We start from the raw sequence: 14,100 nt of genomic DNA on the forward strand, positions 1-14,100 counted from the left end.
CTTGGTAGCAAAAATATCAATTCGAACAAACAAAGAATCAGAATAGGGGCAGAGAGACCCTCTCATATGAGATTTCTAAAGCAATGGCATTTTGAGGAGCATCGCTCTTTAACTGTCAGATAATTCTCAAGGTTTGGTTGCTTTGCTCCTTTGTTTGTTTTGTTTTGTTTTGTTTTGTTTTTCTCTGGTCCGACCGTGTCGTGGGTGGCCCACATTCCTACAAGCTTGTCTTTTACGCGGGTCCCTTTTTTCCATTAACGCAATTATTTTTGAACAATTAGTTCCATTGTGTATATGTATATTCTTTTGGTGATACATTGTAAGTTTTTTTTTTTATTTGTATCGATAACGAAATGTGTTCTTGGAAATGAAAAAAAAAATCATTTGAATTGAATTGGAAAAAAAGTGATTAAATCTAGGACACATACGTTTGATGGAGGGACCTACAGCCAGTATAGTTTACGTGTTAGCGGGGATTGTGGCGACCTGAGAACTGCGATACGAGCTGAAGCTTCTGCAGAATAGGGACTTCACCGCATCCCGAATGGTCTTGTTTCCCAAGCCGTAGATGATTGGATTCAATGCAGGGTACAGGTAAACCACGGTGTGGAAGAGAACAAACGTGAGGGGAGAGACCTGACTGCTGAACGGGTGACTTACGGCAAACACCCATGTTGGCACTATGCAGAAGACGTAGCTCAACACAACCGCTAATAAAATGCAAGCAGAACGCAGCTCCTTCTTCCAGCGTGCGCGATTAAACGGCGTGGTCACCTCGGCGACGGAGCTTGATGTCCTGTCCGTCGGCTGGCCGGCCAGCGTCGGGGCAGTCGCAACGCGTCGGATGTGCTTACGAATGACGAAGAAGATGCGACAGTAAATGACCGCCATGAAGGGAATAGGAGCCAAGGCCAGAGTGGGGAAAACAATGTCGTAGGCCTGGTTTGGTAGCGCCGAGTGGAGTCGACAACCGTGTACGTGTGTGATGGGACCCTTATACCCGACGGGCGTGGCCAGGGGTATCACAATAGCAAACGTGAAACAAGTGGCGACGATCCCGGCAACGCAGCATGCAACTCGCCGGCGCGTTACGATAGTCGGGGCCTGGAGGGGATGGCAGATGAATATGTAGCGATCCACAGTGAGGGCGAGAATGGAGCACGAGAAGATCGTACCGAACATCATGACGGTTGTCACGAAGACAAAACAGGCGGGATTGTCGTTGATCACGTGGATGTCGGCCAGGGCTTGCATTGGGCAGGAGACGGCTGCAATGAGGAAACAGGAGGCGAAGGAGAGAAGGCTGAAACCATGCGAGGCGGTTCGGAGGCTCGGCCGTCGCACGAAGGCGATCATGAGGAGCAGATTGCCAGAAACGGCCACGGCAATGGTCACGGTGTTTGCTGCAAGTGAGAGGGCTAGAAGCGCTGTCGTCATCGTGTGCGTTCCTCAAGTTCAAGATCTAAACATTGCAACTTGCTTGTGTGTGTGCGTGTGTGTGGGGGGGGGGGGGTTCAGGGGCAGAGGACACGATGGTAAGCCTATTGATTATATTGCGTTAAGCTGGTATTGACATATTATTCGTCACGTCACGTCAAAGGTGAGATGTCAGTCATTTTCGTTGTCATTAGTCGATGAGTCGATGAATCTAGGAATCCTGGATTTGTTGGTAATCCGCTGTTAATTAAAACAAAGAGAAGGATTTACTGAGACGCGTCTTTGCGTGACGAATAAAAGTGTCCCTCTATTACGATGATTTTTTTAAAGGTATAATGTCTTTTATCTCCGAACCCGTAATCATAGGCATGCAGAATTAACTTGTGCTGTCTGATGAGTTATAAATCGACTTTATCAAAATTGCAATCAGAATCTTAATTCCGTCTCTTCGATGGTTTATCGATTTCATTCGCTGACTGTCATAAATCAATATTTTCTATTCGTCGTTAGGAGCACCAACCGTAGTATCTGTAGAATTACGCCGTTTGAAAGCTGTGGCGTTTGACAAGACTTCTTAAACATGCGGCAGTCTCCTTCACGATTATGAAAATAATTATCTGAAATTTCGCATCATTTTTTTTTCTCGTCAGGATGGTCTTTTGGGATCGTCTAAAGACAGTAAAAGAACTCTGGCGAATCCAGACTGACGGTTATGAGTGAAATCAGCCGTTAGAATTCTGTATCCACATTGCGGTCATGCCAGTGACGTACTGTTAAAATCAATACATTGTCGTCAAGGAACTGAGATGAGATAGATAAGCGCAAGAGCGGGAAAAAAGGTGAATAATTTTTACGCAGAACAAAGAAGGGGCATTCATGGGAAAAGTGTTTCTCCTTCTCTTCCTCCTCTTCCTATATCTGACCTTGCTTTCTTTCCCTTTCTCCGCCTCCTCCTTCTCTCGTTTCTCCTTCTCTGCACTTCTCTACAGAAGTCATGCAGTCTGTTGTGGACATTCCTTAGTCACATGCAGTCAGGAATGCGGTTGTCTTCGGGGATGACAAACCGTGACGTCTCGGCATCAAAGACGTTGAGTGTGCTGAGCTCCTGACGATGAACGTTTAATGTGTTCCTCCTGTGCCGAAACCTATATGTATGGCATGCGTCCTTGAGTTGTGTTGGTTTCTATCTTTGTTTTGAAGGGTTTTATTTATGCACCATGGGAATTTTAAACACATCTCTTTATGATTTCGAGGGAAAGTACTTACCTCGGAAGTTCCCTCCCATGTGTACCGCTTCAATATTTTACGACAACTGAAATATTATTTCTATGCATGTCCATTGAGAACGAATATCCGCAGTGACTTTATTGCGTCTATAAATTCGGCAGCTCTCGCTGACGCGTAAATCGAAGCGAAATCCCCGAACAAGACAAAACCACGGACCTGCGGGAACAGATTTTCACGCCTTTCTTGCTGTCTGATCGACCAGCGTCAATTAGAGGTTGGACAATTAAAAATTTGATGATTGCACTCGAAAAGAAACAACCTTGCACAAGTGCGCATTATTTATTAAACCACAGATATTGCAATCAGACAGAATGTTATTTTTATTGAAGGATATTGAAGGATTGTGTCAAGCGTCGCATTAATGTTGTGTATATAATCATTCCATGAACGCATCCTGGCATCGTACTATAATGGACAAATTTAGCACCAAATAAAGCGAAGTGATTGTAATCAACCGGGTATTATTTCACATTATCCCTATCACCAGAGACTGAAGAATGAACATTATTGACTTGAAATAAAAGAAACAAGATGGGTGAAGCACAAGAAGAATCCAAGCACAGGAGAGACCAGAAAAACGTGAAAAATAGAGTATGATAAATTGAGTATGAAGATTATAGCCATAAAAATGCAATTAAACAAAGAAAAGGAAGTTTGTGTACTTTTCAACACCATCATAACGTACTTCTACACCTGTCGGTGTGGTCCTCTGTTGACACTTGATCAGTGACACCAGTGGTGATGAATCTAACACCGATCGTTCTGCAGGACGGGCGCGGACAGGGTGAGATAATTAAAATATGTATCAAGCTTGAGAGTTTGGTATAAAACCAAGGTGCAGCTAGACTCTAAAATAGTTACAACTCGACATCTTCAACTATAGCTCATCGAGTATATTAATTTCACTTCATCTGTACGTGTACATATTATGTACATCACCATTCGTTTGTTTGTTTATTTTTTTCAACATAGTTTCATACATGAATCTAAATCATTTTCAGTAATACAAGTGTACCTTAGAAAACATCAATCCATTCATAGATTACAATGTACATGATTCATGATTCAAAGGAGAATTCAAAGGATAATGTAATTCCACGACCGAAATATGCGGCATTGCCAAATTTGCAAATTAATAAAGATTACCTAAGAAATTATGCAGAATGAATAAAAGTCCGGCGAACACAATGGTTTCACAATCGTCATAATATATGTCATGACTTGTGTGGAATATGGGACTTTCATTTTCGACGACTGCAAGCGTGTGTGAAGAATGTACAGCTAGGATAGGTACATGATGCGCGGAAGAAACGTCAACATCCATGAATGCTGAAAACCTCGTTCCACTGGACCATTCTGTAAACGGATGAATAAAGTGCAATAAACGAGCATTTTGTTTATTTAGTTTCAGAAAGAAGGAACTCGAGGCTCCTCGATCATTGAGTTACAGTGCCCCGGTGGACAAGAGACACAAGTTGTGTGAACCTTTAGTGATGTCATGTGCCGTATCTAAAAACGTTGATAAAAAAAAAAAAGATCTTGAACATTGTTGAAGGGCTCGATCTTCTTCGTCAAGGTAGAGACTGCGCTTGAACGCATTTCACTCGTGTAGACCAATGTCAAAATCGTGGGCTATAAGCAGGGGAGGGCTAGCTTTTAGTTAGGCGCGGGGGTGACCCAATGACGGTGTGTCATAGGGTCATGACAAGCAAGCCATTTTTTTTTTTTTTTTTTTTAATGAATGGTAGGGGGAGCCCCTACCCCCTTCTTCATGTTATCCGCCAACTGGCTAGCAATCAAATGAGTGTAAGTACAAACCGCATAAGCAAGTATTTGGATGTTGGATCTGAAATCATCAGTAGCAGTAAAATAGGAATTCCAAAGATTTTGTGAATCCATTGATAAAAGGGAAAAATATATATTATTACATCTTGAGAACTAGATGACAAGCTAATTACAAAAATCATGAGTTACTAGTACTGTATTCCGTCCAGACGCCTGCTGAGCTGTAATATAATTTCAAGGTATTTCATTTTTTTTTCGTCGAAAAAACTTGTGTGAATGGTCATGAAACAGATGACATGAGATTTACGGTCGTTTCTTCCTCCTCCTCTTCTCCCTTCCCGATTTCCCGATGCGTTCGAGTGAAATATGGAATGATTTACTAGTCCCTGGTTTGAAAGAACAATAAACTAGAGAGTTGTGCAGAAGGGTATACTGTGTGTACTCATCTTCTTCTTCTTCTTCTGATTAAGTCTGCCTCCTTCAATAGGCTGAAGATTCTTGCAGACTGTTGGTGTACCCCTCTCCCCATCTCGGGACCCCCCCCCCCCCCCCCCCCCCCCCATTGTTATCTCTTTACCCCAACGGTGTAGTACAGTAGCGCCGCCGCCAATAGCCTCGCCAGCTTGCAACGCAATTACTAGGCACTAGCGAAACACATTGAAAACGTGTACGTACGAAAGCGCAGCGCCAAATAAATAGCATCACCACCGCGTATTATGAACCGTCCGTACGATGTGAGGACGATAAAAAGCCTCCTATTTTTGTCAAAACATTTTGGATATGAACTTACGAACCTGCAGCTGCATGTTCATCGCTTGAGAGTGTCAGTGCATGGCGTGGTGACGAAACATCGATCACAAAATACTGGCACCGGTAAGATGTGTGGAAACTTTCATTCATATTCGTGGATTGTCTTGTTCAGTCAAATGTTTATGTGCAGTCCCACAGCCTGTAATAAATGTTAGCTGTTTGCGGTTCTACAGCTTCGTGAATGAGTGTCCCTGCACTGTACAGCTGGCTAGTATATTTACTCCTTGAGCAAGTAAGAGTGTAATTTGTAGCATTGTGAAGCAAGGGAATGTGTAACATGTCTATGTATTGGTGTTTCATCATCATCATCATCATCATCATCATCATCATACATTTCTGATCCTACAACATGTAGTAGACTAGTTGGGCCATTAGCAGGACCTAACCGTCAGTACATACCATCGGTTGTGGAGAAAATGTAAACTGCTGTTGTGGGTTAATTTGTGCGGGCAGGGATGGGAGCTAGCGAAAGATGGAGATTTGTAGAAACCTATAGTTACTGCAGTACATACCACATACTGTAATACTCGGTTGAGAATGAGAGGGACGTTATTCCGTTAAGTTGCCTTGAACACTATGAAATGGGTGTGGAGGTAACTTAACGCCCTTATCATTCTCACTCGACGACGTTTTGTACTGTGATCAATGTCTGGTTATGATTGGTCCGTATTAAAAAGTGGAATTAATAATATTAAAGGTGTTAAAAGGCAAACTTTGTCACGTAGGCAAATGGATAAACATGTGCATACACTGTATGGGTGTATTGGAAAGTGAAATGAAGAACAGAGATTATATAATGCCCCCTATCCAATTTTGCTACTTATATTGACAAGTGGTAGGGACAGCCTGCATCCATCAGTACATGTACACATATGCAATAATGTAACAAGGGTCAGGTAGTGTAGAGAGGTATGGCAAGTCTTTCCTGAAGAACAGTCAGTTGTATATATTGTCAAGTGAACTCCATAGCTGATGACATTAATTATTGTTTAATGTGGTGTATTTCTCCTGTGTTTGATTGCAGGCACTTGCTACATGTGAAAGGATCAACCAGTGAAGCTGAAGAAATAACAATGTCGAGTAAGGGCAAGAAGCGCAAACACTCTTCTTCCCCGGAACGCTCTTTTGCAGACGAGCCTCCCATACAAAAGCTGCGCATCAAGCCCATTCCAGAGCAAGCTGGCAGGGACGACGCGCCATCTGGGAAGAAGCACTCCAAGAAGAAGAAGCAGCAGGTTTCACCAATATCGACCACAAGCATCTCACCCTCTGGAGATGGGAATGAAGATGGAGGACTGAAAATGAAGTTTATCTTGTCGCCCAAGAAGGAAAAGATGCACTCTGACTCTCCGTCTGGGAGCGATACCCACGAAGGAGATTCTCCACGAGGCAGCGGAAAGGTGAAGAAGAAGAAGGATCTCAAAGCAAAACTGGTCTTCGGAGACCAAGTTCTGACTCTAGATGGGGAGAAGGTAACTCACGGAGAACTGCAAGCCCCAGCGAAAAAGCACAAGTCAGCTGCCTCGTCCGCCAAAACAAAGCAGAGTCCAGAGCAAGCAGCATCTGCCAAGAAAAAGAAGAAGGAACCTGAAAAAGTAAAAGTGAAGTCAAACCCAGACCTTCCTATGTTCACTAAAGTTCCCAAGAGTGCAGAGAAGTCAAAGATTAAGAATGTCAAAGTAGAATCTGACAGTGGCTACAGTGACACTCCTACTACCTCTGCCAAAAGCAAAAAGCTGAAAGCAAAACTGCAGACGGTGGAAGAGCACATTGCACCAAGCCCCCAGGCTTCGGACGTGTCGCGGGACTCGCTCCCTAAAAAGAAGAAGAAAGACAAGGAAAAGAAGAAGAAGAAGATGTTTAAGTTCAAGGGCGATCGCAACAGGTTTTTGAATGTGAGAGACATGTCGGACGACGACGGAGATGAGAGCTTTTCGCGGTCTGTGATGGACGACGACAGCTTGGGGGGACATTTTGATGGGGAGGAGAGCCTCGAGAGTAGCGCAAAGAAAGAGAAGGCAAAGAAATCCAAGATGGACAGGATGATCATGCCTCAGATGCCCGTTCCCGACTACAGCCTGGAGAAGCAGGCGGCAGAGAGCCGGGTGTCCAGTGTAAAGTCAAAGGCCAAGCGGGACGAGAGGAGGGAGAGCGGTATCCAGTCTTCCCGGGCGGAGGACCTCATCTCACAGCTGACGGCCAACGGCTCTGAGATGGAGACCATCTACCCCAGCTACATGCTTCCCCCCGATGGCGGTATCGCACCTCATGATGTGGGATGGATAAAGAAGAAGAAGAAAAAGAAGAAGCTGGCCAAGGACAAAAAGAAGAAGAAGAAGCTAAAGGTATTGGAAAGAGATGATCAAGGGAATGTGAAGGTTAGTAAAACCAACTTGTCACTCTTTGTCCTAACCTCCCCAAGTCAGAATCGTGTAATGGTGTAATAAAAGTTGCAATGTGGAAGTTTTTAGCAGTTTCAATCTCCTCTGAACTAAAGTGACGATGTTGACACACAAGTTTGTCTTGGACATGATAAGGCATTGATAGAAATATTCTGATCTGCCGAATGAGGACTGAGTAAAGTCCTCTGAAATTTGCCAAATGCAAACATCTTAATCCTGCAAAAGTTCCACTTTTACAATAGTCAAGAACAGTGTGTGATGAATGTGATGTATCAACAATGTATAGGCCCTGAGTAGATACATTGTCATGACAACAAATACTTGTGTATCCTGTATTTTACTCAGAATCACTTTTCCAATTTGAGGCACAATGAGCAATTTGTTGAAAGTAAGATTAATTCATGGAAGAAAAAAAAGAGAAAGAGAAAAGCGAAATTTGATATTTTCTTTGTGTGTGTGAAAGACTGATGCAGGGAAAATATATGTACAAATTGAAGTGATTATTTTGTGCATATTTTATTCACCTTTTTGTCAATTCTACTGAAATTGAACTTCCAGTGGAGTGTTAGACATCCAAAAATTGAACCTACCAGAATCTCAGATGTTTGTTCAAACCAGATACAGTACATGTTGAACAGTTCTTTTTTTTTTTTTTCAAACGTTTTTCATCACTTTTTTTTTCTTCTTTTTATCTCGCTGTTTTCTCTCCAAAGTATGTCATACGCAAGACAAAATTGTCTGGATATATGCTGTGGTGTAGAAGTTACAGGTCAACGTTTGTTGCCCAGAATCCAGGACTTGGTAAGTTTCTTCTTTATTTCTGCCTGTCTGTCTAGCTTGTCCTGTCCCTCGTTTTGATTGTGAAGATGCTGTTTAACATAAGAGTGATCAACTTCACAAGTTGTCAAACTTTGCATTTATTGTTCACTGTGCATTTGTTTGTTTTTCAATGGGATGTCGTGTAAATGTACTGATTAGGACATACATGTACTTTAATTATGTATATCAACAAGTTGTGAGTGGTGTTACTATTCTCTGGCTGGAGATCACACTTGGTGGATATAGGCTAGCTGATTATAAGTATAGTAATATAGTTCACATAATTATGTTGATAATAATAACTGTAAGAAAGACATACATATACAAACAAACAAACAAAACCAACAAGTAGAATGAGTGACAGAAATTAGTCATATGGGGAATGAAGTATCATCACCTGATCTGTGTGGTAAGGGGAGTATTCTGTTGAAATGCAACGTGAAATAGGTATAACAAGTCAGTGTGGACTTGATAGTGCAGTGATCTCTCCAAGCACAACTCAACAGCACTTGAGTTCTGCGAAAAAATAATCACAGCATGAGCATGGCCTATTTACTTTACAGATTTCTCAACAATCAGTCGTCGAATGGGTGCCCTGTGGCAGACGCTTCCGGACGATGAGAAGGCGCAGTGGAGGCTGAGAGAGATCACAGTCAACACCAAGGTTCCTGTGGGACGGCTGAAGAACAAGGAGGCTGTTCGGGACATTCCACCCTTCCGCCTCAAGGTACCAAGATTCTGAGTTGTCAATGACCCAATTTTGTGTGGGAATCATTTCTGCTTTGCCAAATGATTTTTTGGGTTTTTTTTGGTCAAATACTTACAAACGAATGTCATTTGATTTTAACTATTTCAGTTCTTACTGATTATGACTTTTTTTTTCTGCAGGTTTCCCCTAAATTTTGCACTTTCTCTAAACAGTTTTCTTTGATTATGTTATGTTGCATAGTTACATAAAGACTTTAATTACATGAGTGGAAACTAGAAAATCATGCATCTACCTCTACCATTGTCAATACCACTACATGTAACTCTACCACAACCTCTACTACCACTACCATTATTGCTGTGTAACACAACCACTACTGCAACTGCTACCACTATCACTACCACTTCCTCTACCTCTACCATTACCGCTACCAATACCGCTGCCACTAGTACTACTAGGGAGTACCACCACCACTACCACTACCTCTACCACTTGACTTCCACTACTTCCGCTACCATTGTTGCTGTATCACAACCACTACTGCTAGTGCTACCACTCTCTCTATTATTACCACTACTACTACCACTCCCACTACCACTGCTACCACTACCATTATTGCTGTACCACAACCACTACTGCTACGACTATCTCTACCACTACCACTACCTCTACCACTACCTCTACCACTACCACTACCACTACCACTACCACTACCATTACCATTACCATTACCACTACCATTGCCACTACCACTACCATTAGCACTACCAATACCTCTACCACTACTACTACCACTATTCCTACTTCTTCATCTTTTTTTTTTCAGACTCCTGAGAAGTCAAAGACAAAGGCCAAGAAGATTGCAGCTGCGACAGCCAAGGGGAAGGTGTCCAAGAAGAAGAAGCCGATTCCATCTCGACTGGCATCGCCCAAGTGGCAGCCCATCGACTGTGCCGCATACCTGAGGCTCCTCGGAGAGTCACTGAGTGATGTCGGTGAAAAGCTCCAGACACACAGGGTAAATTTGATTCAGTTTTTAGAAGTGAAAGCTTAACCCTAGTGTATTTTACAAATAAATGGGTTATTTTTCTTTTTCCAGGGGGGGGGGGGGGTGTCAATTTGACCTCCCCTTCAGGTGGAAAAATGGAGTGAAAGAAGGAAACTTAAAGGGATGGTATAGTATTGAGATGAGGATTGGGCTTTTAACTTTTTGCGAGGTACCATTCTAAGAGGAATTCAAAGTTTATTTGATGAAATCGGATTCAGAATTGCTGAAACATCCAAAAGAAGAAGTAAAACAAAGCAATCGTGATAAAAGGTGGATCCCACCTTTTATTCGGATCACTCTGTTTTGGATATCTCAGCCATTTCAAAACCAATTTTCATCAAATAAACTTTGAATTCCTCTTGGAATTGCAATGTACATGCTCTTTCATATTTCATTAGAGGTTTCTCATTATCTCACCAAAAATGTCAGAAACCTGAAGTTGGGTCTCAACCAAAACTATACCATTCCTTTAGAATATTTTCTTATAAATTTGAGTACCATGGTGTGGAGATAAGATGCTGTTGTAACTAAAATCAGCAACAGAACAGACATTGTTTTAACTGTCATGAATTTCAAGCAGTATTGTTTTGAAGTCAGTCAAAATTGGTACAGCTGTAAGCGATGACCAAGCTCTTAAATAACCGATACAGCTGCAGGAAAGATCTGCAGATAAGACTAGCATTGAAGGTCATGTGACTAAGTATTGGACCCTCCCCCCTTCCTTCACCCCTGTCCATCCACACTACAGGATAACATTGAGGTGCATGGCAGCGTCTCTGTTCTGCTGGACTCCATGTTGTGTGCCCTGGGGCCCCTCATGTGTCTCACGGACCAGGTGCCTGAGTTGAATGCCATTTCAAAGAGAACGAAGGTAACGATCCTCCAAAGTTTAATAGACAGATCGATGGAGAGGGCATGGTGTTTTCATCATATTTGGAGTACGGTGCACTCCCGCTATAACAAACATGGTTATAACAAAATTCTGGTTACAACAAAGCAAAAGTTCAGGCAGGAACATTATCCGCTCTATGATTTTTTATTGTTTTCAGTTATAATAACATTTTTATATATTTAGTATCAAAAGAAAACTCTTGGTCCCAAGGACTTTGTTATAACAAGAGTCCATTGAATGCATACCTGATTTGGTGTAAAAGTTACAATTTTGTGACTGTATTGACTTGTTTGATTTACAAATAAATTGAGTTTTGTTACCTCACACTGATGATAAGAATTTTTGTGAAAATGTTCCTTTACTGTCTAAGCATGGTCTGTTATGATGTAGAAACTTACATTTTGATTGAACTACTGTAAATACTGAAATTTTTGTGGTACATATACATTAATTTTTACCTCATAATAACCAGTGCCTTGAACATGTACTAAAGAGACACCAAGGTAATACAGTATTTAAAAGTCAGGACCACAGAATTCACCTTGCTAAATGTGGTGCCTTGTCGAAAGCAAGCTTGTTATAATTGGGTTTCCCTGTACTATATTGTGGTTTATATTTCATCATTACATGTATTATTTTGTGTGTGTATTCATTTCCGTACACAGACGACTCTGCTAAACAATATAGCCTACATCATGCCAGGATTGTGAGCAAGCTACAACTCCACATGGTATCTACCTACAATACTGGGTTCAGCGATTAACAAAGCTGGTTCTTATGTGACACATAGCTGGCTCACCCACAAATCACCTCTAGTGATGCCTGCCTGGGACAGCAGGCATACACATTATCTTTGTGCATGGGACTAATGGAAGTAGCCAACCCTTCGGTACCTGAGGAAGGGTGTTCTTCTTCATTTGTTTTCTATCAGATATCATTTGATGAGGATGACAATAGTGATGAATATCGAGATGAGAATGGAGCTTCCAAAAATGCAGATATTTTGGTATCACCTTGTTGGTTATTAAACTATGTGGTCGAGTATGAGAATTCACTTTGTGAACACACCAAGCTACTTTATGTGTTAATGTGTTGAACATTGCATATATTTTTCACAAAATATAGGCCACATTGATTTGAAGGTATCATTTACTCTCTCTCCCTTTTTCACTCTCTTTCTTTAAAAAGACTAAAAACAAAACCAAAAAAATGAAACAACAATTGGAACATCAAAGAACCACTGTGATTTCACTGTGGCTAATCTTAATATCCAGTGGTGTATAATAGAACTCCCTCGTAAAATAAAGATCAAATTTCAAACAGGTAAGTTCTCATTCAATCTTTCTATTTTACTTCTGGAGTCTCCAAAAGAGACTACATTGAGATTTTTGAAGCCCAGCAGCCATATTTGTAAGAGAGATAACAGAGATGACTCTATGAATTGTCATTTACCAAAAAGGGGAAATTGTTTACCTTGTCTGGTCATTTCTTTAGTAGAGCAGTTGTGAGACACTTGCTCCCATCATCGAGCAAGGGTTTGCTGTAGAACTTTCTGAAAGTTTTTTCATTCGTCCAGCCTGCCTTCTCAAGGATGAACGAAACTGGCAAGTCTGCTCTGTGTGCAGCTGACGTCGCAGCTGCTCTTCTTGAGTGAGCCTTATATTTTGAAGTGTCGATTCCTGCCGCTGCCATAACATCTTTGATCCACCGGGAGATGGTTTGTGACGTTACTTTCGCATGGGGTCTGCGAAAACTAATAAAGAGCCGACGCTCTTGACCTCGAATTTCCTCAGTCCTCCGCATGTAGGCTTTGATGTAGTTGACAACGCACAATCGACGATCTGGGGGGTAGGCTCTCATGCTCAGTGTGAAGCCAGCGTTTCCCGGCCTATTTTGTTTCAGTAGCTCGCTGAAATGAAATGTAACTGATGATCCCTTGAGTATCATGTTGTCCAAACTCAGGAGCTGCAATGACTGTGCTCTCTGTGTTGAGATGAGAGCCATAAGCATGCATAGCTTTTTGGTGAGATCTCGTAGGCTCAGTGCATTTGCCGGTGACAGCTTTCTGAGATAGCAAAACACAATATTTACATCCCAAGTATCTACATAGCGAGGTCTTAGGGTTCGGAGATGGAAAACTCCCTTCATAAACCTTGATATCAAAATGTTGTTCCCAACTGATCTAAATCTAAATTCCACTAACTGCTGGTTTCTAGAACCGTTAGTACCGCGAAAACGCGATAAAAATCAGAAATTTCAACTGCGATAGGGGAACTACGTTCGAATACTTGTACGTAGAAAAGCGATATGACTGCGCGTGCGCAAAGCGGGTCTCTCAATGTAGTCTCTTTCGGAGACTCCAGAAGTAAAATAGTTTTGTATGAACACTTCATATCCAATGTCTTGGTGGGTAACTTGCGTGATGTCAATGAAAACACTTGATGTCAGTTGGAGTTTAAATAGAATCAGATTAAAGCAGCCATTGGCTCTTATCCCTCACCACTTTCTGTACAGTGGTTAAGAAAATGGTGATCACAGTACGTTTAGAGAGAAATGCTAAAAAGAGTCCTATAACAGGGCTCCGCACAAACATTTTTTCCTGGGGCCTGTTTGGGCCACTAAAATCTTTGAATTTTAAAATTTTGGTGGCCCTAAATAAAAAGAAAAATAAGATTGAACTTTGAATTCAAGCTGCCCGATTCAGGGCACCAAAAGATAACCTTTATGGCAGTTTGGTGGCCTGACATCAGTTTTTAGTGGCCCCGGGCAACCAGGCCACCATTTACGTCAAGACCAGCCTAGATGTTATTCATTGTTTTGCATTCTACTCACCCTCACATAAATGTAATTGATTCAATGTGCTGTAACATTGTCAAAGCCAGGGAAAATATGTGTGTAAGGTTGTGTATAC

General features: G+C 41.8%; 2 protein-coding genes across 2 annotated transcripts; one reads left to right on the forward strand and one right to left on the reverse strand.

Moving 5' to 3' along the window:
- Window positions 1-459: 459 nt before the first annotated feature.
- LOC140236526 (G-protein coupled receptor 61-like) lies at window positions 460-1,437 on the reverse strand. The gene has a single exon (XM_072316449.1). It carries the CDS (start codon window positions 1,435-1,437, stop codon window positions 460-462), a length of 978 nt encoding a protein of 325 aa, XP_072172550.1.
- A 3,808-nt stretch (window positions 1,438-5,245) lies between these two features.
- On the forward strand, window positions 5,246-12,843 carry LOC140236527 (uncharacterized). The gene is made up of 7 exons (XM_072316450.1): window positions 5,246-5,382; window positions 6,344-7,697; window positions 8,435-8,522; window positions 9,104-9,267; window positions 10,076-10,267; window positions 11,046-11,168; window positions 12,766-12,843. The coding sequence occupies exons 2-7, from the start codon at window positions 6,393-6,395 to the stop codon at window positions 12,841-12,843; spliced, it is 1,950 nt and encodes a 649-aa protein (XP_072172551.1). The 5' UTR covers window positions 5,246-5,382; window positions 6,344-6,392.
- Window positions 12,844-14,100: the final 1,257 nt, after the last annotated feature.

Source organism: Diadema setosum, chromosome 13, assembly GCF_964275005.1.
Source record: "Diadema setosum chromosome 13, eeDiaSeto1, whole genome shotgun sequence".
NCBI lineage: Eukaryota > Metazoa > Echinodermata > Echinoidea > Diadematoida > Diadematidae > Diadema > Diadema setosum.

Coding starts and splice junctions, on each gene's coding strand:
- LOC140236526 (XM_072316449.1), bottom strand. CDS start 1,437: ATGACGACAGCGCTTCTAGCCCTCTCACTTGCAGCAAACACCGTGACC.
- LOC140236527 (XM_072316450.1), top strand. CDS start 6,393: ATGTCGAGTAAGGGCAAGAAGCGCAAACACTCTTCTTCCCCGGAACGC. Junction 7,698..8,434: donor ATGATCAAGGGAATGTGAAG/GTTAGTAAAACC, acceptor TTCTCTCCAAAG/TATGTCATACGCAAGACAAA. Junction 8,523..9,103: donor TGCCCAGAATCCAGGACTTG/GTAAGTTTCTTC, acceptor TTTACTTTACAG/ATTTCTCAACAATCAGTCGT.